At 32.8% G+C, this 27,382-nt stretch overlaps 1 protein-coding gene and 1 pseudogene across 6 annotated transcripts in view; both read right to left on the bottom strand.

Annotated features, from left to right (window-relative positions):
• Positions 1-27,382, bottom strand: part of LOC139493916 (disintegrin and metalloproteinase domain-containing protein 10-like) — a 60,194-nt gene that overhangs the window by 6,681 nt on the left and 26,131 nt on the right. For 2 of the 6 annotated variants that reach the window (XM_071282075.1, XM_071282077.1), the window contains exons 10-17: positions 26,605-26,803; positions 24,871-25,018; positions 23,421-23,522; positions 17,994-18,078; positions 17,105-17,234; positions 7,892-8,023; positions 6,576-6,715; positions 2,533-2,742 (exon numbers count right to left, since the gene is read on the bottom strand). In XM_071282075.1, coding sequence (XP_071138176.1) covers positions 2,533-2,742; positions 6,576-6,715; positions 7,892-8,023; positions 17,105-17,234; positions 17,994-18,078; positions 23,421-23,522; positions 24,871-25,018; positions 26,605-26,803 — 1,146 coding nt within the window. Of the gene's footprint in view, positions 1-434; positions 507-2,532; positions 2,743-6,575; positions 6,716-7,891; positions 8,024-17,104; positions 17,235-17,993; positions 18,082-23,420; positions 23,523-24,870; positions 25,019-26,604; positions 26,804-27,382 lie in introns of all 6 variants that reach the window. The other 4 variants (XM_071282076.1, XM_071282080.1, XM_071282079.1 and 1 more) reach the window with 3 other exon arrangements.
• Positions 20,759-22,798, bottom strand: LOC139493917 (uncharacterized; annotated as a pseudogene).

Here is a 27,382-nt window from a genome sequence, read left to right as displayed (position 1 = left end):
AATTCAAAATCAAATCAATTTTTAAAAGGGTAATATAATTTGGTCACTTCAGAGAAAAATTGACATTAGTTATATACTAGTATAAAACTCTAAATCAAATTAATTTTAAACATTGCCTATGTCAATTTCGTCTACAGTTTTAAGTGAAACTAAAAATAAGCAAAACCCTTAACCAAAAAGAGTTATCTGTGTTAATATTTAAATATTTCTTCTACAATAAAGAACTTATGATTATACATGTAAATTAATAATATTCATTTATCAACTCATTTATGCACACAGACAGTTAAGCTTTGGGTTGATTTGAGATTGATGGTTTTGCAAGGTTAGAACAAAGTTACATTTTAAACGAAGAATAGATTTAGGAAGGCCTTATGAAACTTCAAAACTATGAAGTTATCAAGTCAAGACTAACAACTAGAATACAGATTTACCTGTCCTATTCTTAACTCTAAATATAGATCTCTATTTATAGAATTCTATTTATAGTCCACCAATGGTACATGCTGAAAATGGGGAAATTTCAATTAGTTCCAAAATTCTGCATTATCATATTTACCAGAGGTTAAGAGGGTGTAGATGGGGGTTTACAGAATATAGAACAATGGGCAAAAAAATATAAAGTATAGAGAAAATAGACACACTAGAAGTAATGGTCGCTAATCTCACAAAACGAAACCAATGCTGAAGACAAAAAGTCTATAATCTGTTAAAAGAACCACAAAGAAAATCGAAAGCAGAAAATTGGTATAATTGCATTATTTGATGAAGATTCTGATTAAAAAATAAATAAATTCCGAACAAGATTTTAAAATGAGCCCTTAAAATCACAAAGTTGGTCTCGTTGTTTGTGTATACTTTTTGTATTTTCCATCAGTGGGAATTTCATAAAAGCTAGCTAGATTTCCCCCATGATTAATTTGTATTAAAGGAAAATTAAAAGTCATAAGAAAACAAGAATGTGTCCAAAGTACACGGATGCCCCACTTGCACTATCCTTTTCCATGTTCCATGGACTGTAAAAATTGGGTAATAATCTAATTTGGCATTAAAATTAGAAAGATTATATTATAGGGAACATATGTAATAAGTTTCAAGTTGATTGGACTTCAATTTCATCAAAAACTACCTTGACCAAAAACTTTAACCTGAAACTCCCACTTTCATTTTCTATGTATATTGAACCGTGAAATTGGGGTCAAAAGTCTAATTTGGCATTAAAATTAGAAAGATCATATCATAAGCAACAAGTGTACTAAGTTTCAAGTTGATTGGAATTCAGCTTCATCAAAAACTTCCTTGACCAAAAACTTTAACCTGAAACTCCCCCTTTCATTTTCTATGTTCAGTGGACCGTGAAACTTGGGTCAAAAGTCTAATTTGACTTTAAAATTAGAAAGATCATATCATAAGCAACAAGTGTACTAAGTTTCAAGTTGATTGGACTTCAATTTCATCAAAAACTACCTTGACCAAAAACTTTAACCTGAAACTCCCCCTTTCATTTTCTATGTTCAGTGGACCGTGAAATTGGGGTCAAAAGTCTAATTTGACTTTAAAATTAAAAAGATCATATCATAAGCAACAAGTGTACTAAGTTTCAAGTTGATTGGACTTCAGCTTCTGTAGCCTTCATCAAAAACTACCTTGACCAAAAACTTTAACCTGAACAGACGGACGGACGCACAGAGGGACTGACGCACGGACGAACGGAGGCACATACCAGAAAACATAATGCCCCTCTACTATCGTAGGTGGGGGCATAAAAATTAACAAAATGATTGAAAATAAAGCTGCTTTATTCTGATTCCATGCAACTAACACGACTAAGGAAACAATGCATTATTTCTAATCACAACACAACTAAGCATGCACCGTTGTAATATAGCCATCTATATTTTGTTTGGGTTATTTTTCTTATTTCTATTTTATCAAATGACAATATTAGAAAAAGTCAAAACCAAACTGAATTAGGTCACTCAGTAAATAGCAAAAATCTTTTAAAAAAGGTTATAAAAAATCTCAAAAATATTGATACCAATTCTTACACAGTTAACAGTTGGTTTTTTATTTTTTTCTGAAAATTAAAGATCTAGTATGACAAAATCAAGTTTTATAAGAACCTGTGATTACAGAAACACTTAGGTCAAACACCAATTAATCAAAATTGTAATCTACAAACTTTAAATAAAATATGTGTATTTTTTTAATGTTTTTTTAGAACTGAACAGAAAATACAGCAGTTTTTTAAGATATCAAAGCAGAAAAGATGTGCCTACAAAATTCTCATTTCTGAATGTGTCACAAAAAATGTCCTGATAAACAAAATGGTTCCTAAATGACTATCTCAATCAATTGTTATAATGTACCTTATGTAATTACCCATGTTACTTAGATAGTGTTCATATATGACCCAATGTAAATACCCATGTTAAATCCCTGCCTTACTTTAGTGTTCATATCAGTATGCTATAATTATAAAGTAGTGGAATTCTTCCTCCACATTCACATTATAACCATTCCTATACTTACTTGTTGTCTTAAAGGTTCTTGGCTGTATCCTGCGTTTTGTTGTTGTCTGTTCCGTGGATGTGATCTCCTCCTCCGGAGGGTGTCACCCCAGCTCTGTGCTGGTGGGGCCTTGGGATTACTACTGGGTGTGTGTACCGCACAGACTTTTATAAAGAGTCCCATAAATAATATAAGTCCTATTGCAATAAGTATAACAGCCCACCAATACTCCTGCAAACATATTGAAAGCATTTATAGGGTCATAATGCATGGGGGTAACTTCATAACAAATAACAATAAATATTCTTGCCAAATGACATTAACGGTTATTTTTGGTACATGAAAATTAAATATACACTTTCTTTTAGATGATAAAACAAGAGGCTCTCAAGAGCCTGAATCGCTCACCTGGTAAACAATGCCTTATTGAACATATTGAACCATGCCAGGCAAACATGTACAGCTAACAATTCTTCAATATTACAAATATATATGACTTACTGTTTATAAATAAAGAAAATGAGACCAAAACACAAACACTTAAAACTTAGCAATGGACTGTGAAAATGAGGTGAAATTCAAATAAAACCTGCGTAACCGACATATAGATCATAAAATATTTTCATACACCAAATATAGTTGACCTAATGCATAAAGTATTAAAAAAATAGACCAAAACTAAAAAAGTTAACTTTGACCACTGAATTATGAAAATGAGGTCAAGGTTAGATGACACCTGTCAGCTAGACATGTACACCTTACAATCATTCTATACACCAATTTTAATAGACCTATTGCATATAGTATAAGAAAAACAGACCAAAACACAAAAACTTACCCCTATGTTCTATTTAAAGTAACGGCGGCCATGTTTTTTGACGGATCAAAAATCGAAGCACACACTTTGTGCAGGATAATCTAAGGAACTATCATGCTAAGTTTCATCCAAATCCATTCAGTAGTTTCAGAGGAGAAGATTTTTTAAAGTTAGCAAATATGATGAACAAATTGTGAAAAATTTTCATTAAAGGACATTTACCCCTTAAGGGGTCAATTGACAATTTTGGTCATATTAACCTATTTGTAGATCTTACTTTGCTGATCATTTTTGCTGTTTACAGTTTATCTTTATCTATAATGATATTCAAGATAATGACCAAAAACTGCAAAATTTCCTTAAAATTACAAATTAAGTGGCAGCAACCCACAATGGTTTGTTTGATTCGTCTGAAAATTTCAGGGCTGATAGATCTTCACCTAATGAACATTTTTACCCCATGTCAGATTTGCTCTAAATGCTTTCGTTTTTGAGATATAAGCCAAAAACTGCATTTGATCCCTATGTTCTATTTAAAGTAAGGGCGGCCATGTTTTTTGACCGATCAAAAATCGAAGCACACACTTAGTGCAGGATAATCTAAGGAACTATCATGCTAAGTTTCATCCAAATCCATTCAGTAGTTTCAGAGGAGAAGATTTTTTAAAGTTAGCAAATATGATGAACAAATTGTGAAAAATTGTCATTAAAGGACATTTACCCCTTAAGGGGTCAATTGACAATTTTGGTCATATTAACCTATTTGTAGATCTTACTTTGCTGATCATTTTTGCTGTTTACAGTTTATCTTCATCTATAATAATATTCAAGATAATGACCAAAAACTGCAAAATTTCCTTAAAATTACCAATTAAGTGGCAGCAACCCAACAATGGTTTGTTTGATTCATCTGAAAATTTCAGGGCTGATAGATCTTGACCTAATGAACATTTTTACCCCATGTCAGATTTGCTCTAAATGCTTCCGTTTTTGAGATATAAGCCAAAAACTGCATTTGACCCCTATGTTCTATTTTAAGTAACGGCGGCCATGTTTTTTGACGGATCAAAAATCGAAGCACACACTTTGTGCAGGATAATCTAAGGAACAACCATGCTAAGTTTCATTCAAATCCATTCAGTAGTTTCAGAGGAGAAGATGTTTGAAAAATTGTTAACGACGACGACGGACGCCAGGTCAGGCCAGGTGAGCTAAAGATACACTGATTTAGACTTTCAATGTCCTTGAAGTTTTAATACTAAATCCCTGGGATAGGTTTTAGCTGATTTTAGTCTCTAATGCATGATTTTTTATTATTGTTTCGGATTTTAACTAGCTGTCAGTACTCTCAAATTTCTTGTTAATTTGACCTATTAATGCTTGTCTATCAGCTAGTTTTCTTGTTGAATTGTAATTTGTTTTCATTATTAAATGGCTTTATGACAGTTTTGCTGTTTTGGATACAACAGGCAATTACACAAAAGAACTGACATACACATATGTCAGAAACAACAAGCTGCCACTGAACATGCATATCATGATTTAATTCGATACTTGCTATGAAATATATACTCTAAATTTTACGAAATTGTTAATTGCATTTGTTTATTAGTATACTATTGAAAATAATGCCAATGGGCGCCGAGGGCAGTAAGTAAGTACATTGTAATTTTTTTTCACATCCCCCTTTCCCTTATTCCAAAACTGATCTCAATTCAAATTTCTAATGGAGTTTGCAACAATAACTACTCATTTAAATACATCATAAAATATTAAAATGTAAAAAAAGTGCTTGTTATCACTGAATGGTAAAGATTGTTTTAATTTATCAGTTGGTAGTAAAAGTGAATATACATTGTATATTGTATAAAACAATGATTTAAGTTGATTCAACTACTATTCTGGACAAAGAAAGATAACTCCAATTGAAAATTTCTTGCTATTGCGCAATATTGTGCATTTAGATATTTCTTACTATTGCGCAATACTGTGCAATTGAAAATACTTGCTATTGCACAATACTGTGCAATTGAAGATTTCTTGCTATTGCGCAATACTGTGCAATTGAAAATTTCTTGCTATTGCACAATACTGTGCAATTGAAGATTTCTTGCTATTGTGCAATACTGTGCAATTGAAAATTTCTTGCTATTGCACAATACTGTGCGATTGAAGATTTGTTGATATTGCTGAATACTGTGCAATTGAAAATTTCTTGCTATTGCACAATACTTAGTATAATAATTTTGGACCCTGATTTGGACCAACTTGAAAACTGAGCCCATAATCAAAAATCTAAATTCAGCATATCGAAGAAGCCCAAGAATTCAATTTTTGTTAAAATCAAACTAGTTTAATTTTGGACCCTTTGGACTTTAATGTAGACCAATTTGAAAACGGGACCAAAAATTAAGAATCTACATACACAGTTAGATTTGGCATATCAAAGAACCCCAATTATTCAATTTTTGATGAAATCAAACAAAGTTTAATTCTGGACCCTTTTGGCCCCTTATTCCTAAACTGTTGGAACCAACTCCCAAAATCAATCCCAACCTTCCTTTTATGGTCATAAACCTTGTGTTTAAATTTCATAGATTTCTATTTACTTATACTAAAGTTATGGTGCAAAAACCAAGAAAAATGCTTATTTGGGCCCCTTTTTGGCTCCTAATTCCTAAACTGTTGGGACCTCACCTCCCAAAATCAATCCCAACTTTCCTTTTGTGGTCATAAACCTTGTGTTTAAATTTCATTGATTTATATAAACTTATACTAAAGTTATTGTGCGAAAACCAAGAATAATGCTTATTTGGGCCCTTTTTTAGCCCCTAATTCCTAAACTGTTGGAACCAACTCCCAAAATCAATCCCAACCTTCCTTTTGTGGTCATAAACCTTGTGTTAAAATTTCATAGATTTCTACTTATTTATACAAAAGTTATAGTGCGAAAACCAAATGTCTTCAGACAACGACGACACCAATGTGATACCAATCTATGACCACAAAATTTTCAATTTTTGCGGTCGTATAAAAATGACTGTTGAACGCCTGACTATAAAAGGCATTCCTACCCTCATGTGTTAATTGTTATCTTTGGTCTTTACCAATAATATAATAAAAAAACAATTTTAAGAAAAATGAATTCTAAAGATAGATTTTTTTTTTTATTTTAACTACTGCTTGGAAACGCCTACAAAAATTGTATCCCTGAATATATAACTTAAAACAGAACATCATAACTTACAGTAATCCAATCTTTTATGTTTGTGAATGTTTCGGAACTAAATAAAAGATTCTTTAATCTTGACAATGGACCCTCTGCGTCGACTCCTCTGCAACGTTTAAATACATCACAGTATCCTTGGAAATTGTTACATGGTGATCCTGAAAAAAACAATTATGAAGTTTAAAATGTGATTTGTGTTGGATGCCACTTTCAGCATTATTGTGCTATTTCTTGGTGGTTAGTTTGAATTGGTTGACTAATAAAATTGAGAATAGAAATGGAGAACATGTCAAAACAACAACAACAGAAGGTATTGAACCTTTTTATAAAATTTCATAGAGATACATTCACTTAAACTAAAGTTATTGTCCGGACACCAAATGTGTCCTCGAAGGAAGCAGACGGCGACAACATACCATTATACAAACGCAAACATTTTTTGCGGTCGTTTAAAAATCATACAAGACTAACAAAGGCCAGAGGCTCCTGACTTGGGACAAGCGCAAAATTGTGGCGGGGTTAAACATGTTTTTTTTTAGATCTCAATCCTACCCCTATACCTTTAGCCAATGTAGAAAAAACAAACGCACCACAATACGCACAGTAAAACTCAGTTTAAGAGAAGTCCAAGTCCGATGTCAGAATATGAAACAAAAGAAAATAAACAAAATGACAGAAATACATAAATAACAAGAGACTACTAGCAGTTACTGACATGCCAGCTCCAGACCTCAATTAAACTGATTTAAAGATTATGATTTCATCATATGAATATCAGGCACAATCCCTCCTGTTAGGGGTTTAGTGTTATACCATCATAAAATATATGAGAAGAACATAACCCATGCCAACAACTGGTTTTAGAAAAATTGTTTTTAATTCCGTTGCAAAGACCCTTTAAACCTTAGTGGCAGGAGACAATCAACTACATAGAGTTTAAAACTGCCAATCAAGCATGGAGTTGAGTGCACCTCAGTGTTGACAGGTTAGTGATACAGTTTCATATATTTGGGGGAATTTAAATATCTAAGTGTTATTTTCTACTTACGAAAATAAATTTCTTGCAAGTATTAGTAGGTTTAATGTATCATATATCCCTGAAAATTCAACCTACTTTATCCTTGACTTCCCCGGTCATACATCATGTACATGTTTCTGTGTCTTGAATAACCACCACACAATTATAATGGAAGTGCATTCAGAACCCTATCCCCCCCTTTTCCCCACCTTTCAATTAGTTCTGGAAGCCCTATTTAGAATACAAAATTTCTGATGTTATCTTTACTATATGAAGCAAGTAAACTGAATGTAATATTTTACAACACAATAAAGACCTGCTGGTAGTTCAACTTTATAGGCTTGATCTTCTTTCTTGCTTCTTATTTCAGTTATTAAATCTTGGAATGGTCCAGGTTTCCCAGCTGCATCACTTTCTGAACTGTAGCAGTCATCTGTGTTGTTAATTTCTGAAAAATTTTACACAATGGAAAAATGTACAAAAATTCTGTGAATGTTCAAAGAAATAAATGCAAGAATTCAAGAATATAAATAAAATAAACAATTGACACAAAGCTTCTTGTACTTGCTTTTTGTAATTTTGATATTAAAATGCAAATGTTGTTACAGCTTCTGTGTTGGTGTTCATATTGACACTTGTATTTTAAGATCCTTCAAACATTAATGTGATAAACATATCCAACATTGTTTTACACGAGGATAGAACATTAAAGTTGTATTCAAGTGGTATCTATTAAATACAAAATGTCCATACACTCTCACCATATTTATTTTCTTATACGCATGATATCAAACAAACACAAGTTTATAAATTGTTTTTGTGTGATTTTAACTTATTTTAACAATAGTAAAGCATTATTCACAAGCAGTTCCAACTTCTATTTCATGATGGAAAACAGGTTTATCAATGAAAATACCGCAAACGACCACACATGATTTGAAATTACTGGAGTTACATTAGAAAATGTTTCTAACAGTTACAAAATATCTTTTTACCTACAAATTTGTGGCAATAAAGGTTCCATTGTAACCTTTATAAGCCCCATTATGGTAATTAATATTTGCAACCTTTTAAAAATTGTTGATTGGCACTGATTTTCAAACTTGTCCTAGACAATGCTTATTAATATCTATGGTAAAAGTTTTATTAACATTTGTCATAGCTACACTACCGCCAAGATGATTCCCGAAAAGTCCATCTAAAGATGCGGACTATCGCGATGGGGAAATTCAATTTTTACCGATAATATGGCGTGAAAAGTCCATTATGGTCGCGGACAAAGTTAATTTTTTATCGTGGACCTTCGTGGAAATCAATAGAATATATATATTGTAATAACGCAGAATTTGATGTTATCGATAATGTTAAATTTTTGTTACAATGAATGTGCTTGAGAATTAATTATGGTGGTAAAAGCTGGTAGCGAAAATTTGTCAGTTTATTGGTTGTGTATTGTTATTTAAAATCACATTGACCCGTAATTACTCCTCTTGTCCTGTTGTTAGTTCTATTCAAGCTCAGGTAAAGTTTGATTGACATTGGGCGGTCTTTCGTTTGTACTTTTGTCTGAGAGGTAATGCATACCAGGAAAATACTAAAAAAAGCCAATGAACAGGTGATCAGGTAATAATCGATTGTGGAAGGAGGAGCTACATTAATTTGTGTGGTGAGGCATACCTGCAGGAAAATACACAAAAGTCATACGAGAAGTTTAAACCAACAAACAGGTGTTCAGGTAATAATCGAATGTAGAAGGAGGAGCTACATTATATTCACTGATTTTGAACTCATTATCTTTAGAAATTTGTAAATTGAAAATTGTTTGAGATTCGTACAATCATTAATGTTACAAGTTATTAATTATCAATAAAAAATTAGTTTAAAATCCTGCGACTAATTAATTGTTTTCTTTTATGAGGGGGGTTAGGAGAGGTCCTGGTCCCGAAATCCCGTGTTTAAAAAGACAAAATCCCGTGGTTCCAAATTTAAATAAATTTAAATCCTGACGTCCCGAAATTCAAAAAAAATATTTTTACGATCCAGAAAGGGTCAATCTTGAAATCCCGAGCTTAAAAACACCCGATCCCGTTGTCCTGATGAAGATCCTACCCCACCCCCCCCTCCCCGCCTCTTTTATTGTTTCCGTAGAGAAAGAAAAAAAAATGTGATATTCATTTTATCATTAAAATGATACTTGTCTTACAAATTGGGCTTATTGAAATGTTGAAAGGTTTTTGTTTAGGTTTTTACTGGGAACAGTATATCATACTATTTAGTCTTTATGGCAATTGACAAATGATTCAGTTCATATTTTTGAAAAACACTACTACGTAATAGTATGGAAGAGGCTGACATCTGGTGATTTTTAAGTGAATTGTTTTATGGTGGAGAAACATCTTTTTGTTTTGTTGTAACTGATTATTGTATGGTGCATGTATGTTTAAAAAATCGAAAAGGACATCAGTAAACTTAAAAAATATCAAGCCATAAAACCCTCTTGCACAATATACCAGCAAATGACATTATACTGCCCCCGAGAATAAACGAACTTGTCAACGGATTTCAACCAGGTAAATGTACATGTACAGGTATTCAGCTGATCAATAACCCAATATGTCATCGTAAACAATTTCCAAAATAAATTCTCACGGTTGTAAGAATATTATAAATACCCGTAAATGTAACAATTGGCAACACATATAAAATACAGATTTATGTTTGGCAGAATTTACTTACCATTTTTTTAATTGAAAACGTTTAAATTCTTGTACACATCTTTGTCGGAATTTATTTAATTTTTATTTTTTTTATTAATTTGATCTTTACGCTTCTTATACAACTTACTTTTTTACAAAGATAATCATTCTTTTATTTATTAAATGACGAAACTGAAAGAAAATTTCCTTTTGCAAATAACTTTATCGGAAGAGAAGTCTATGAAACCTTTTGAAAATAGTAGGTGTCAATAGATGGTCAGTTGTAAATTCTTACCAAACAACATATATGTACTCTCATTTTCACGCCATTTCAAACATCTAGCATATATATTGTATCAATAGTGTATTTTTTTCATTCGCAGAATATGTATTTAATATTTGTCCCTGAAGGTTAAACGAGCAACCATAATTCAATCAATCGATTAAAATCAACATCTTTTAAATACATATTTTAGTCAATACAGACCTTGAATAGGAAATCCAGTTTGACAGAAAACTATTGTTGTGAAGATGAAAAAGAAAATTTGTTTTTATATAGAACAGTTGTAGACGACCAACAGGTACCTGCCATACCAGACTTGTACAACATTCCAAATGAGGAGCTGACAAGAATCAAGGTTTCGGCAAAGAGCTCTGGTAATTTTGCGGCTGCCTTAACAATAAGGTTTTTTCCAGAATTGTACGGCATGGACAACCTGCGCTACTTCTACAACTGGAATGGTGGTGGGAAGCATGGCAAGCGTGAACTGGACCCAGCCAGGCGACAAATAATTTGTCAATTCACAGTTTGGATGTACCCTGAGGCCCGTCAGGAAGACATCTTCCGGACGAATGCCCTCAATGCTGTCAATGAGATGCTGCGTCGGCAGCCTTAGAAGCAAAGACCTGCACTTGCTGCTGTCCAGATTGAGAAAAACCCACCAGCAGACGACCCCCATTATCAAGAGCTAGACTTCGACGTCCTTTGAGGTGTATACAGTTTACACAAAGATTACAACGGTCCTTTTAAGGACCACACGGACCACACCAATCTTTCAAAAAGATATTTGACATTGTTGCATTAAATCAAATACAATAAACTTAGCTCTTCTCCCAGTCCATCTTCTGTCTTTTCCTCTATGCTTAAGTACTACAAATTATGTCTTTTTGTTTGCCCAGCACTACATTTTCAATATACCCCACTAAGTTTGATAAAGCTTAGTTTTTGGCAAATCATACGACAAACATGTTTTCCACCATTTTTTTCTTATTATTTACATAATGTTCCAACCGTTATCTTCAAAAATGACATGCACTAATTAATGCAGAAAATAGGCATCCGAGTTTACAGTCTGTCCTTTGCATCATATAAGTACATGTATAAACCCCGGGTCTTAACCATGTCTTGTAGTGCTCAATGTTGAATGTATACTAAATGCCATTAAAACTCTATTTGATAACTGTCCTGTTGTCTAACAGTCCCAGGGATTTAAAGACTGGTATATTGACCGGGGAATTAATTAAATAAACGCGCTAACCAGCAACATCGCTTAAAGAAATTGCACGACAATATACGAGATATTTGTCACTGGACATTTATAAACAACTTCCAACCAGTCCAAAATAAGTAAAAAAGATTGTGTTTAATAATTTGGTCATATTTTTATAATTATAGAATTAAAATGCTGAAAATTTTGTAACAAATAAAACCAGCATTTGTTTTTATTGCAAAAAGATTGAAAGTGTATCATGTGTATAAATGGATTAAATTTTGTACTTTATTCAAACGAAATCAAAGACATTAATCAGACAATCCAAGTGACGTATTATCCTCCTGAAATAAATGTTTGCATAAAAGACTCAATTAAGAACATGTGAAGCTTGGTTTAAACTATCATTCAACAATTTAATAAAAACACCTATCAATTTCTGTTAACTAACTAATGTTTACCTGTTGAAATATAAATCGGACATGTACTTGTTTATAACAGCAGGTGTCTCTTGGCCGATGCAGGTCATGCGTTTATTAACCTTTATTGGGGTAATGATTGACAGGCATTGTAATCTTTGTAACTTCCAAATTGGGGTACAAAAAAGGTAGCATGTTTTAAATTTATTAAACAATTTACCACTTTTTATTTGAGGATTAAATTAAAATAATTTTTTTTAATCAGAATAAAAAGAAATGAGTTATCATATCATACATATTTTTATGAATGAGTAAGCCTTTAAAAAACAAATGTATTTTTTATTCTAAATGTACACCCAGTTAGACCTTGTTGCTTACCTATTGAACTAACAATAAGATCCAAATTAAGGTACGACAAAGGTAGCGTGTTTCAAATTTGATAAACAAATTAAAGCTTTTTTTCGGGAGGATGAAATTAAAATATTTTATCTTAATTCAGAATAAAAAGTATTTTGGAATCACATATCATACATTTGCTTAATGAATAAAAAAAACCCTTTAAAACATTTTTTTGTTATTATTCTGCACGTAGACCCAATTACACCTCGTTGTCTCATCTCATTGCACTCACATTAAGACAGCTTACATAATGTAGCATCACTAAAGGAATTATTTTATCCTGTAAATCAACCGTCATCGTGGACTTCGCAGACCAGATTTGGATATCATTTAGGTAAAAGGTCGCGATCTTTTAAATGCGTCCATCACGGAAATCCAAGATCTTTAATTAATTTCCATCGTGGAATCGCGTGCTTTGGTGAATCCGCGATAGCTGGACTGTATATTAACAAGGCTGGATGGACGGATGCCCAGTATTCTGATGTCCCCTGCATGTGTCCGTTGTTTGGGGGACAAAACAAATGTCATTTAAGGGCAATAACTCATATAAGAAATTGTCTTACAGTTTGGATGAAATGGACAGGAGAAAGCAGTTTGTAAGATTTTGCATGTAAACACTATTTCTATTTTTGTTTTGTTGGATAAGGTTCATCAGACATAATTTTATAACTAATTCACCCAAAGTATGCTAGTAGTCAAGTTTGCTTCCAATTGGCAAAGGGTTTATGGGATAGTTATGAATGTTAAAGGACAGATCCAAGTGAGAAGTATATCAAAAGGGAATGTGTCCATGGTACACAGATGATGTCCTCTTGCATATACAGTTATGAAGACACATAACTCAAGATGATAAGTGACACTACCCAAATTTGTGCTTTATGAGCTTTATGAGTTTTGGCATAATAAGCATTACCTGTCATTTGGTTGAGGCAATTTAGTTCTATGATAGAACGGAACAAAAAATTTTCAATTTATAAAGGAGCATAACTCTAGAACTGTTAAAGTGATGCCACTTAAATTAAAACTTGATATGAGTTCTGTTGAGGCAAAAGTTATAGAAAGGAAACATTTTTTTTCAAATTGTGAAGGGGTATAACTCTAGAACGGTATGCCAGGGACACCACCATTTAATGTGTGTTTTGTGGTAATTAGTATTGTGTATAAGTTTCACAAGAGTGCACACGCTGAAATGTCTTGCCTTCTTTACTAATCATTGATATTATGTTGATAGACCTAAATATAAAGCTTTATTACAACTGTCACATAAACTCAACATTAACCAAAGAAAACGAAACATTGATTAATGAACCATGAAAATGAGGTCAAGGTCAGATGAACCATGCCAGGCAGACATGTACAGCTGACAATTCTTCCATACAACAAATATAGTTGACATATTTCTTATAGTTTAAGAAAAACAAACCAAAACATAAAAAGTCAACACTGAGCAATGAACTGTGAAAATGAGGTCAAGGTCAAATAAAACCTGCGCTACTGACATATAGATCATAAAATATTTCCATACACCAAATGTAGTTGATTTATGGCATATAGTATTAGATAACCAGGTGCTCCGCAGGGCGCAGCTTTATACGACCGCAGAGGTCGAACCCTGAACAGTTGGGGCAAGTATGGACAAAACATTCAAGCATGATACAGCTCTGAATTTGGATTGTGATCAAATTTTTGACATTACATGGTTTTTTTTTACACAAAACAAATGCCAAGATTTTACAAATCAATTAAAGATTTCTTCTTCAAACTTTTTAAATCTAAAATTAAATAGTTGACACAGCATAGGTTTCTGACACAGAATGAATGTGGTCTAATGAACTTAAAAGGTTTTTTTTTGCCTTTGAGCAAATCACTATGCTGTTGAATATTAATCCTCTCAAAAAAATGTTTGAAGAAATTTTCTTTTTATTTATGAAATCTGAAATGAGAAAAATTTAACCCCCCCCCTTTTTTTTCACATCCCCGTTTCCCTTTTTCAAAACTGATATCAATTCAAATTTCTAATGGAGTTTGCAACAATAACTACTCATTTAAATACATCATAAAATATTAAGATGTAAAAAAACTGCTTGTTATCACTGAATGGTAAAGATTATTTAAATTTATCAGTTGGTAGTAAAAAGTGTATATACATTGTATATTGTATATAACAAAGATTTAAGTTGATTCTGGACAAAGAAAGATAACTCCAATTAAAAAAAATTCTTGCTATTGCACAAATAGGATATTTCTTGCTTACTATTCTGGACAAAGAAAGATAACTCTAATTAAAAAAAAATTTGCTATTTCACAATATTGTGCAATTAGATATTTCTTGCCATTGCACAATACTGTGCAATTGAAAAGACTTGCTATTGCACAATACTTAATATAATAATTTTAGATCCTGATTTGGACCAACTTAAAAACTGGGCCCATAATCAAAAATCTAAGTACATGTTTAGATTCAGCATATCAAAGAGGCCCAAGAATTCAATTTTTGTTAAAATCAAACTTAGTTTAATTTTGGACCCTTTGGACTTTAATGTAGAATTTGAAATTTGAAAACAGGACCAAAAATGAAGAATCTACATACACAGTTAGATTTGGCATATCAAAGAACCCCAAGGATTCAATTTTTGATGAAATCAAACAAAGTTTAATTTTGGACCCTTTGGACCTTAATGTAGACCAATTTGAAAACTGGACCAAAAAAACTTCAATAATCAAGAATCTAAGTACATTTTTAGATTCAACATATCAAAGAACCCAACCGATTCATTTTTTGTCAAAATCAAACTAAGTTTAATTTTGGACCCTTTGGACCTTAATGTAGACCAATTTGAAAACGGGACCAAAAGTTGAGAATCTACATATACAGTTAGATTCGGCATATCAAAGAACCCCAATTATTCAATTTTGATGAAATCAAACAAAGTTTAATTTTGGACCCTTTGGGCCCCTTTTTCCTAAACTGTTGGGACCAAAACTCCCAAAATCAATACCAACCTTCCTTTTATGGTCATAAGCCTTGTGTTTAAATTTCATAGATTTGTATTTACTTATACTAACATTATAGTGCGAAAACCAAGAAAAATGCTTATTTGGGTCCCTTTTTGGCCCCTAATTCCTAATCTGTTGGGTCCTAAACTCCCAAAATAAATACCAACCTTCCTTTTGTGGTCATAAACATTGTGTTTAAATTTCATAGATTTCCATTTACTTAACCTAAGGTTATTGTGCAAAAACCAAGAAAAATGCTTATTTGGGCCCTTTATTGGCCCCTTATTCCTTAACTATTGAAACCAAAACTCCCAAAATCAATCCCAATCTTTCTTTTGTGGTCATAAACCTTGTGTCAAAATTTCATAGATTTCTATTAACTTAAACTAAAGTTATGGTGCGAAAACCAAGAAAATGCTTATTTGGGCCCTTTTTGGCCCCTTATTCCTAAAATGTTGGGACCAAAACTCCCAAAATCAATACCAACCTTCCTTTTATGGTCATAAACCTTGTGTTAAAATTTCATAGATTTCTATTCACTTTTACTAAAGTTAGAGTGCGAAAACTAAAAGTATTCGGACGACGGACGACGACGACGACGACGACGACGACGACGACGACGACGACGACGACGACGACGACGACGCAGACGCCAACGTGATAGCAATATACGACGAAAATTTTTTCAAAATTTGCGGTCGTATAAAAACACTAAATCTCAAAATCTTTACTTTGACCACAGAACCATGAAAATGAGGTCAAGGTCAGATGTCAACTGCCCGCTAGACATGTACACCTTACAATCATTCCATACAACAATTATAGTAGACCTATTGCATAAAGTATGAGAAAAACACACCAAAACTCAAAAATCTAACTATAACCACTGAACCATGAAAATGAGGTCAAGGTCAGCTGACACCTGCCAGTTGGACATGTACACCTTACAGTCCTTCCATACACCGAATATACTAGACCTATTGCTTATAGTATCTCAGATATGTACTTGACCACCAAAACTTAACCTTGTTCACTGATCCATGAAATGAGGTCGAGGTCAAGTGAAAACTGTCTGACAGGCATGAGGACCTTGCAAGGTATGCACATACCAAATATAGTTATCCTATTACTTACAATAAGAGAGAATTTTGAACTTTTTTTTCAAGTGGTCACTGAACCATGAAAATGAGGTCAAGGACATTGGACATGTGACTGACGGAAACTTCGTAACATGAGGCATCTATATACAAAGTATGAAGCATCCAGGTCTTCCACCTTCCACCTTCCGTAGCCGCCACCGGATCACTATCCCTATGTCGAGCTTTCTGCAACTAAAGTTGCAGGCTCAACAATAACATTTGGTTGAGGCAAACGAAGGTTAGAGAAAGGAAACCAATTTTGGGACATACAGACAGAAAAGGGCAAAACTTTATAATTTTGTTCAAATTTAACGAATGCTCTTCTATAACATATTCTGTCAGATATAGCAAAATAGGTTAGATAATATGTTGTGTCCACTTATACTTACTACAACCAAGAAGACATTGTATTTCCTTGTCTGCAACAGTATCACCAGGGGCTTTAACAAAACATTCTACCCAGGTTACTTTGCTCTTGGCAACATAATCTACCTTTGAACACAGAGATCCAGTACATAACTGAAAGAAGAAATATCAATAAACAATAACATCATCATGTACATACAAAATTTAAACCTGGTATCTATAATGAGTTTATTTACAACCACTGGGTTGATGCCACTGCTGGTGGAATTTTAATTCCACAAGGGTATCACCAGCCCAGTAGTCAGCACTTCTATGCTGACATGAATTATCATTGATATGGTTATATTTATGAATTAACTATTTACAAAATTTTGAATTTTTGAAATACTAAGGCTTTTCTGCCTCAGGAATAGATTACCTAAGCTGTCTTTGGCAAATCTTTTAGGAATTTTGGTCCTCAATGCTCTTCAACATCGTACTTTATTTGGCCTTTTTTACTTTTTAAGGATTCGAGCATCACTGATGAGTCTTTTGAAGACAAAAAGCAGTGGTATATTCAAAATTTAATCTGGGTCTCTAGGATGAGTTTGTTTATCTTGGTTGTTTATTCAAAAGGTTTCTAAATCATAAATAACTTATTTTATTTGCATCTAAAAAAATCCATGTTTTGTGTAAAATATAAAGTCCTCAGAAACATTTTAAAAGCAAATTTAAATGCTGACTCAATTCATAATACAGTCAAACCTGCAAAAATATTTCACCAATGAAAATTGCGAAATTTTACACCCAAAAAAATAACCTCCTGTACTGTATGTGATTCATTGTACAGTAAACAACATTTTTGTTTAAGTATACAGAACATGTTAAGATTTTTGTATTTTGCATTCTAATAAATTTCTTTACATTACTCACCCCATCTACACAGACTTTTGTGTAGTCGTTGCAGTAGCTTACATAGTCCTCTTTGGCATCTGATTTTGGACATGTTGCTTGGCCAGTGAAAAAGTTAAGGAAAATATTCAATATGATTGGGACATATACATTAGTTGATTTTTTTACAAATAAGTGATATCTAATACAAAATTTAACCATATCATCTAAAATTAAAAACCAATCCAAACTTTTTTTCAAGAATTCAAATGCTCTTTACAATGTTTAACTACCAAGTTATAACTGAACGCTCGAATATGAAATTACGAGTTAAAATTTTGTACAAATCATCCCTGTCAACTTTTTTTTGTCATGATAATCTTAATGGTTTTTGTATGTTTTCAACTTCTTCATAAACATGAGTGTCAAATATTGCTTGCCTTCTTTTTTTTAATTTCAAACACAGCTGAATATTATTTATTAGCCTTTTTTAAAATCAAATATTGTACTAATTGTGTACTAAAATAGATTACATTAAATCATATATATTATGTGTATTGCAAATCATATACAAAAACTTGACTGAAATATTACACCAATACCGTATATAAATATAGATTCTACTACTGCATCGAAGTTAAGGTAAAGAACCACATATTCAGTCCATTTGAAAGAACATACAAGAAAGTAATATGTACTAAGTATTATAAACAAGACAGTTCTATAGTAGCTTTGTCAATTAGTAAAATATTTGGGTTATTTGAGTATTCTATTATGCTAAAGGGCTTGTAGACACTGTAGAACTCTTGTTGAAAGTTTCTTCTGAATAATAACATTTATCAAATAAAACAAGAGGCTCTCAAGAGCCTGAATCGCTCACCTTAATTCTTTTGGTTAAATCTCTCATCAATGATTATTTTGGCTTTTCAATTTATTTAAATTTTTTTGGATCGTCCTATTTTCTTCAAAAGCCAAAAAAAATAATCATTTTCTCCTATGTTCTATTTTAGCCATAGGAGCTATGTTTCTTGACATACAAGGAAATAAAATATAAAATTTATACTAGATACTCTGAAACTCATTTAGCCTAAGTTTGGCTGAAATTGATACAGCAGTTTCAAAGGAGAAGATTTTTTAAAGTAAGTCAACATGATGAACAAATTGTGAAAAAAGTCTTTAAAGGGCAATAACTCCTTAAGGGGTCAATTGACAATTTTGGTCAAATTGACTTAATTGAAGATCTTACTTTGCTGAACATTATTGCTGTTTACAGTTTATTTCTATCTATAAATATATTCAAGATAATAAACAAAAACAGCAAAATTTCCTTAAAATTATCAATTCAGGGGCAGCAACCCAACAACAGGTTGTCTGATTCATCTGAAAATTTCAGGGCAGATAGATCTTGACCTGATAAACAATATTATCCCATGTCAGATTTGCTCTAAATGCTTTGGTTTTTGAGTTATAAGCCAAAAACTGCATTTGACCCCTATGTTCTATTTTTAGCAATGGCGACCATGTTTGTTGATAGATCACAACTTCGGATACAACTTACAAACTAGATACCCTAAGGAACATTCAGTTAAAGTTTGGAAGTATTTGGCCCAGTAGTTTCAGAGTAGAAGATTTTTTTAAAAGATTACTAAGATTTACGAAAAATGGTTAAAAATTGACTATAAAGGGCAATAACTCCTAAAGGGGTCAACTGACCATTTCCGTCATGTTGACTTATTTGTAAATCTTACTTTGCTGAACATTATTCCTGTTTACAGTTTATCTCTATCTATAATAATATTCAAGATAATAACCAAAAACAGCAAAATTTCCTTAAAATTACCAATTCAGGGGCAGCAACCCAACAACAGGTTGTCTGATTCATCTGAAAATTTCAGGGCAGATAGATCTTGACATGATAAACATTATTACCCCATGTCAGATTTGCTCTAAATGCTTTGGTTTTTGAGTTATAAGCCAAAAACTGCATTTGACCCCTATGTTCTATTTTTAGCAATGGCGACCATGTTTGTTGATAGATCATAACTTCGGATACAATTTACAAACTAGATACCATAAGGAACATTCAATTAAAGTTTGGAAGTATTTGGCCCAGTAGTTTCAGAGGAGAAGATTTTTGTAAAAGATTACTAAGATTTACGAAAAATGGTTAAAAATTGACTATAAAGGGCAATAACTCCTAAAGGGGTCAACTGACCATTTCCGTCATGTTGACTTATTTGTAAATCTTACTTTGCTGAACATTATTCCTGTTGCCTCGCCTCACCCGATATGAATTTTATTGACCCGATAAATTCCGTATTAGGACAATTGCACACTGTGTAACGAATTTATCCTGATTTTGCTATAACACCACTTGCTTATGTTTTTTCCATTATTAATTCTGTATAGGCACACTGTGTAACAAATTTAACCTGATATCTATATAAAATCTATCGTTTTTTCATATCAGTAAGGTAAATTTATGACAAGTTGGAATCCAAAATACATGAATATCGAACATATCTCAATTTTGGTTTTGTTTCATTTTAAGAGGCAATATAACTTTATGATGAAGAACAGCAATACAAAACTAACATTATGCAAGTTTGATTCATATATTTATATTTACCCAGCACTGCAGTGAAAAGTACATAAATAATAAGTGTCAAAATATTTTTTTTGTGTCTGTTTTGTCTACTGAATACTGTTGTTATTAACATTTAATAACAATTGTATATATATAATGTAAATGAATATTTCACATATTCTTGTATGCAAAAGTTAATTCCTGAAAAATTAAAATGTTAAATATCACAAACTCTTAAAACAGTTTTATCAACCAATTAATTCAATTAACAAAGTGTATTTTCCACCATGAGATTTAAGTGTCATTTGTTGATTGTTAAATTGTGGATTATTGTAAATTTGCAGTCATTAAATACGGCAGGATTTGACTGCATACATGTACGTGTTTCAGACTTAACATTGTTTTGAACACATCTGTTTTCTTTGTATTCACCGAAAACATCAGCAAGGTCAAGTCCATCTAGATATTTCAAAAAGTCAATTCTACCTCCTTCTCTTTGAATATTTTCATTTGCATTTGCACTGCTTTCTGTGATAGGCAATGCCAGCTGATTACATGAAACTGGTTCAGGAGCTTGCAATGCAAGAATTGCTGTAGAAGAAATTGATGGCATTGCATTATTTTTCTTGACTAAATTGTCTGACAATGTCTGACTCATTTTAATTTTCTCTGAATTACCAACCTGTTGATACACAGTTAGGGATTGGACACTTTTATGTCCAGTGACGGCCATAATCTGGGCTGGACCATCCATATTCTTTGATAAAATTGTAGCACCTGTAGCCCTAATAGAATGATTTGTATAAATCTGTGATAGGTTAGCACTTTTACTAAGATGGGACATGAAAACTGTTAACTTCTTTTCTCCGACTGGTTCATTGCAGTACCAGGTATCATCTGTACTGTAAAAACTGGACCGAGGTCTCTGCCATAATCTGTTGTTTTCTGGATTAAGCTTTGACACATACATTTCGAATGAGCTCACAGGGCAATAAGGTGAATCTGCAAATAAAAGGGGTACATGTATTTTATAGTCGTCATATTTTTTATTTTTTTATTTTAGATAATAAGATTTAATATATTTGGTTAATATTGTGATATTTATAAGTCTTAATCATGTTAATAAATGTGAATGATTTTTGTGTTTTGAAATTATTATTATGCATGTTCTCGTACTGTCTGTGTTTATTATTCAATAGCTTTATATATATATATATGTACATGTATATGTTGAAATTAAATGATGAACATTATGATAACACCATGGCAAATAACGTATATAGATATAGGAAGATGTGGTATGAGTGCCAATGAGACAACTCTCCATTCAAATAACAATTTATAAAAGTAAACGTACATGAATGTTTAATTTTTTAACCTGTAAGCTGTTCCTTTAGGTAAATAATTATTTATCAGCCCAATTTTCTGATGTTATAAATTTGAATGACCCGATACTTTGTTCTGTATTAAGACAATTATTGCCTATATAATTTATTACACCCAATAATGGCAATATGTTTTATTTTAATATTAAAAAAAGAGGTTAAAATTATTTTACCTTTCACTTCTGGCATGACTCCCGAACTCTCTTCTTTGTCAGTTTCCCTCCATCTTTCGTACAATCTTTAGTCCTGTGGCAGGGTCCGTCTCTACTCCAAAAGTTGTTTTTGTCATCAAATGCATGTTCTCCTGTCCCCTCCTGCAAAAGTACATTCTTGTGCCAAATTGTACTTTTGTGTACAAGCCAGATGGAGTATTTGTTGCACAATAGATTGAACTGTACAACTTGATCAGGTCAGTTTCATTGATACTGGGATAGTGATCAGTGGTACCGAGACCCATTCTTTTCAGTTCTGAAGTCGCTGCTTTGAAATTTACATTTGCATCGTTAAATGCAGCGTCCTTTATAATGCTAAATGTTTTGTTGTAAGGGGGCGACCTTAAATACCTATTCAATCCATATCGAATGTTTTCAAGTGACGAAATCTTGTAGTGGTTACCGTCTGGTTTTCTTGCATTCATATAAAATTGCCCCAATATTTCATTCAGGCGAACTTCATCATATTCCTCAAATCTTATGTCCATTTCTGATTCTCTCAAATATTCCCTCAGGGTGTTCCCGGCCTTTTTGTTTGATCTTAGTGTGTTTGCTGCATTTATTTTAAGCCGTTTGTCCATCATCTATTCATCCATCGTCTGCCCAAAACGTTTTAAGCTTCCAGTCGCCATCTTGCAGACGTAAATAAACAAAAGGGAAGAAACTCTGAATTTCTTTTTTTTTATTAAGTCAATGGTACAAAGGGAGATAATTCCAATTGACGTGATAAAAAATTGTACTGAAATTTATTAGGACAATATCAGCCAAACAAATTGCGAGAAATTACTCTAAATCAGGATAATAGCTTTTGATCATAAACAAGCTTCTGTCTTAGTTTGGTACAAATAATAAATAGTATAATAAAGTTATCAAAATTTTTAAAAATTTAACCACAGAGTGAATGTGTTGTTTCCTGGCAGAAAAAAAGTCCATTTAGTAAAATATGGAAAAATGGATTTGTCATTTTACAAAATTTACTTCTGGATACTATCTTATGATCATAAACAAGCTTCTGTTAAAGTTTGGTAGAAATCCAGTATGGTTTAAGAAAGTTATTAAAATTTCAAAAACTTTAACCACAGAGTGAATATTTGTGGACGCCGCCGACGACACCGACGGAATGTAGGATCGATTAGTCTCGCATTTTCAACTTAAGTCGAAGACTCGACAAAAATAGTTATCCTGTTGTTCAGATCAGAAATACCTGCTTCTTAACCAAAATCTGTGAACCAGTACCTTCTTATAGGCAAGAAAAATGAAAATGCTGATTACATTAAAAGGATATGTGCAGTTTGATTCCGCAGCACAATCTGTAGCTGGTCTACATAGTTTGGCAGTTGTGTATGGTGCACATGAGTCTGGGTCACAACAACCTCCTTGGGAAGGACTGTAAATATAAATGTACAGATGAATATAAGTATATATTACGGATTACAAATGTGTCGAGGTTTCTGATTGGATAACAACACAGAGATGTCAGTATATATTCAGGAAACTGCCGGAGTATATACGACGTTTTCATCCCCAATTGGAACCTCAAAAACGTCATCATAACACCGGTTACTATGTGACGTAGTCATAAGCTATCAGACTGTCAGAGGTTCACAGAGAGAAAATAATGACGTGCTTCAGTCAATAATACATTTTTGATACAAAATCACGCAATTAACACTTTCAATACTTTAATTTGATGTTAAAAGTGTTATTATAAATTATTACATACACGATAAAATTATGTTCACAGCAAATTAGAAAATCCTTCATGTATGCCGAACATATCAGGTTGGGTTTTTCAATATATATGTGTTGTCAACAAATACCTGCACTGGAAAATAACATTAAGTCAGGGGTAATCCGTAATATATGTGTAATTCAGGTCTCAGAAAGGGTATATACTGTAACATTCCCGGCTTAGGGGATATAAACTCTAAGCCGGGAATGTCACAGTATATACCCTGTCTGAGACCTGAATAACATATAATATTTGATTTATTGTGAAAGAAATAAAACATTTTCCCAGCTTTGCCTGTATAGATTTGATTTTAATTCTTTACCCAAAAATGATGTCATCAAAGTTCAAACTTGATCTGTGTTTAGTGGTAATAAGCATTGTGTATACGTTTCATAACATTTGGTTGAAGCAAGTTACAGTTAGAGAACAGAATAGAAACAAACAAGAATATGTCCATAGTACACGGATGCCCCACTTACGCTATCATTTTACATGTTCAGTGGACCATAAAATTGGAGTCAATACTTTAATTTGGCATTAAAATTAGAAAGATCATATCATAGTTAACATGTGTACTAAGTTTTAAGTGAAGTTTCCAGTTGATTGGACTTCAACTTCATCAAAAACTACCTTGACCAAAAACTTTAACTTGATGCAGGACAAACGAACCAGAAACCAGAAACATAATGCCCCTCTACTATCGTAGGTGGGGCATAAAAATTAAGCAATGTTTCTATTTGTAAAGGTATATAACTCTAGATTGGTAAAAGTGACGCCACCAAAATTCAAATTTGACCTGTGTTTTGTGGTAATAAGCATTGTGTATAATTTTCATAAAATTTGGTTGAGGCAAGAGAACTGAAACCAATTTTTGGATGTACATAAGGACAGACATACATATAACAGATGGACAAGGGTAAACTAAATAGCCCTTCTGCAACGTCAGGGGCATAAAAAATTTATCACAACTAATTCTTATTTTAATCTGCAAAGCAAGTGTTACCTGCAAATTTTCCCTGCCTTAAGTGTACATCCAGATCCGTCAGACTGTCGTCCTACACAACATTCGTCTGTACAATCTTCATGATAACCACAGTCACACTGCTCTCCAGCTTCAACAATACTGTTACCACAGAATGCAGCATTATCATCTAATAAAGGAAAATAGCAGTTACAATAACTATTCTCATCCTGAATTACTGGGTATTAACACCAGGTTATTGTTGTGTCTGATTTTTATTTCAGATTGGATTATTAAAGGGCCAGTTAATTCTGGTAGATTTGGACAAAAATATTTTGGCCAAAAATGGACATACATAAAATAAACTGTTATCACAGAGATATGTCTCGCCTTTTTCTCTCGTAATTTTGATTATGAAAATGTTGATATCAAAGTAGCAATACTTTAACATCTTACACAATTTATGAAAATATTCAAAGTCAATGAACCATGACTGAGTTACATGGCTAAACAATCTCCATGTAAATGAGATGTGCCAATGCTTATACAACTGCATACCAAATACCATCATGACCATTGACTTATCATAAGTCATTCCCAAATCTAAATACACACATCAACTAGTAAACTATAGAAAAGTTTCAAAGTCAATAAGAGTGGGTGGGCTATATAATCTCCATGGAAACGATACTTGCAAATGCTAATTAATTTGCATACCAAATATCGTTAGCAGTTCATCTTAAACTGATCTAATCACAAACTAATACATGTAAACTAAGATAAGTTTCAAAGTCATTACACTGTGACTGAGGGGTGAGGCCAAATATTCTCCATGGAAATGAGATGTGCCAATGCTTATACAACTGAATACCAATTAACATTTGCCTACCACTAATGGTTCCCCTTGAATTGACCTAATCACAAACTGATGCATGATAACTCAAAAAAAATTCAAAGTCAATAGACCCTGACAAAGGGGGCAGAGTCTATATATCTCCATGGAAATGAGATATGCCAATGCTTACACAACTACATACCAAATATCATTGACCTACCACTTGTAATTCCCCATAAACTGACCTAATCACAAACTAATACATGTTAAATAAGCAAATGTTTCAAAGACAATAGACCATGACTAAGGGGGCCGAGCTAATCATCTCCATGGCAATCAGATATGCCGATGCTTACACAACTACATGCCAAATATCATTGACCTTCCACTTGTGGTTCCCAATAAACTGACCTAATCACAAACTAATACATGTAAAATAAGCAAAAGTTTTGAGGTCAATAGACTATGAATGAGGGGACAGGGCCAAATAATCTCCATGCAAATGAGATGTGCCAATGCTTATACAACTGCATACCAAATATGATTGACCTACCGCTTGTGGTTCACCATAAACTAGACCTAATCACAAACTAATACATTGTCGACACCAGAAACAGCATACCTATGTCTCGTTTTTTGACTCTGTCAAGGCGAGACAAAAAACATCCCTTTACTAGCTATAGCTGCTTATGTATATAATGGAGATGTTTCTTAATGTTAGAATTAATAATAATTGAAAAGAATTCTGACACTTTTTCATAGAAAAAAGAAACTAATGGGTAAGAATGTATCTATAATCATTTTTTTTCTTTTCTTACTTATCTCAACATATTTACAATATAGTAATTCTTAACAATAGAACTTCAAAGTGGACAACAAACATTATATAAGAACAACGGTCCCTTTAAAACTATCCACTTGGCTGACTAAATTAAACATACTTTGGAAGCAGTTTTTTTTCCCATATCTTCCATTAAACACAGCATCCATTACTCTTGTCATGTTGTCTTTACTACAAGGTGAGAATTCATCGTTATGTGGCTGGTTCCCTTTTGTTGCTGAGGCATACATGATGTAGTTACCTTGGCCAGCATCTGATGCACCAGTACCATAAGGAGCACATAGCTGTCCATTGTCATGCTGAAAAATGTGATACATGCTTCGATAATTATTGTGTGGTATTCAACTTGCAACATGTGCAATTACACTAGTCTTTTTTGCAATATAGTAAATTAATTTTGATTCACTTATAGGGTCTTTGCATCGGAATTAAACACATTTATTCTAAAACCAGCTGTTGGCATGACACAGGTTATGTTCTTCTCATATATTTCATGATGGTATAATACTAAACCCCTAATAGGAGGGATTGTACCTGATATTCATATGATGAAGACATAATCTTTCAATCAGTTTAATTGAGGTCTGGAGCTGGCATGTCAGTAACTGCTAGTAGTCTGTTGTTATTTGTGTATTTTTGTCAGATTATTTTCTTTTGTTTTATATTCTGACGTTTGGAATCGGACTTCTTTTAAACTGAGTTTTTACTGTGCGTATTGTTGTGCGTTCATTTTTCTACATTGGCTAGAGGTATAGGAGGAGTTGAGATCTCAATAACATGTTTAACCCCACCGCAATTTTGCGCCTGTCCAAAAAGGAGCCTCTGGCCTTTGTTAGTCTGGTATGATTTTTTAATTTCAGTTTCTTGTGTATAATTTG

The sequence above is a fragment of the Mytilus edulis genome, chromosome 11, assembly GCF_963676685.1.
Source record: "Mytilus edulis chromosome 11, xbMytEdul2.2, whole genome shotgun sequence".
In the NCBI taxonomy this organism is placed as follows: domain Eukaryota; kingdom Metazoa; phylum Mollusca; class Bivalvia; order Mytilida; family Mytilidae; genus Mytilus; species Mytilus edulis.
The sequence above is the reverse complement of the archived record's forward strand: the minus strand, read 5'-3'. Positions and strand labels throughout refer to the sequence as shown.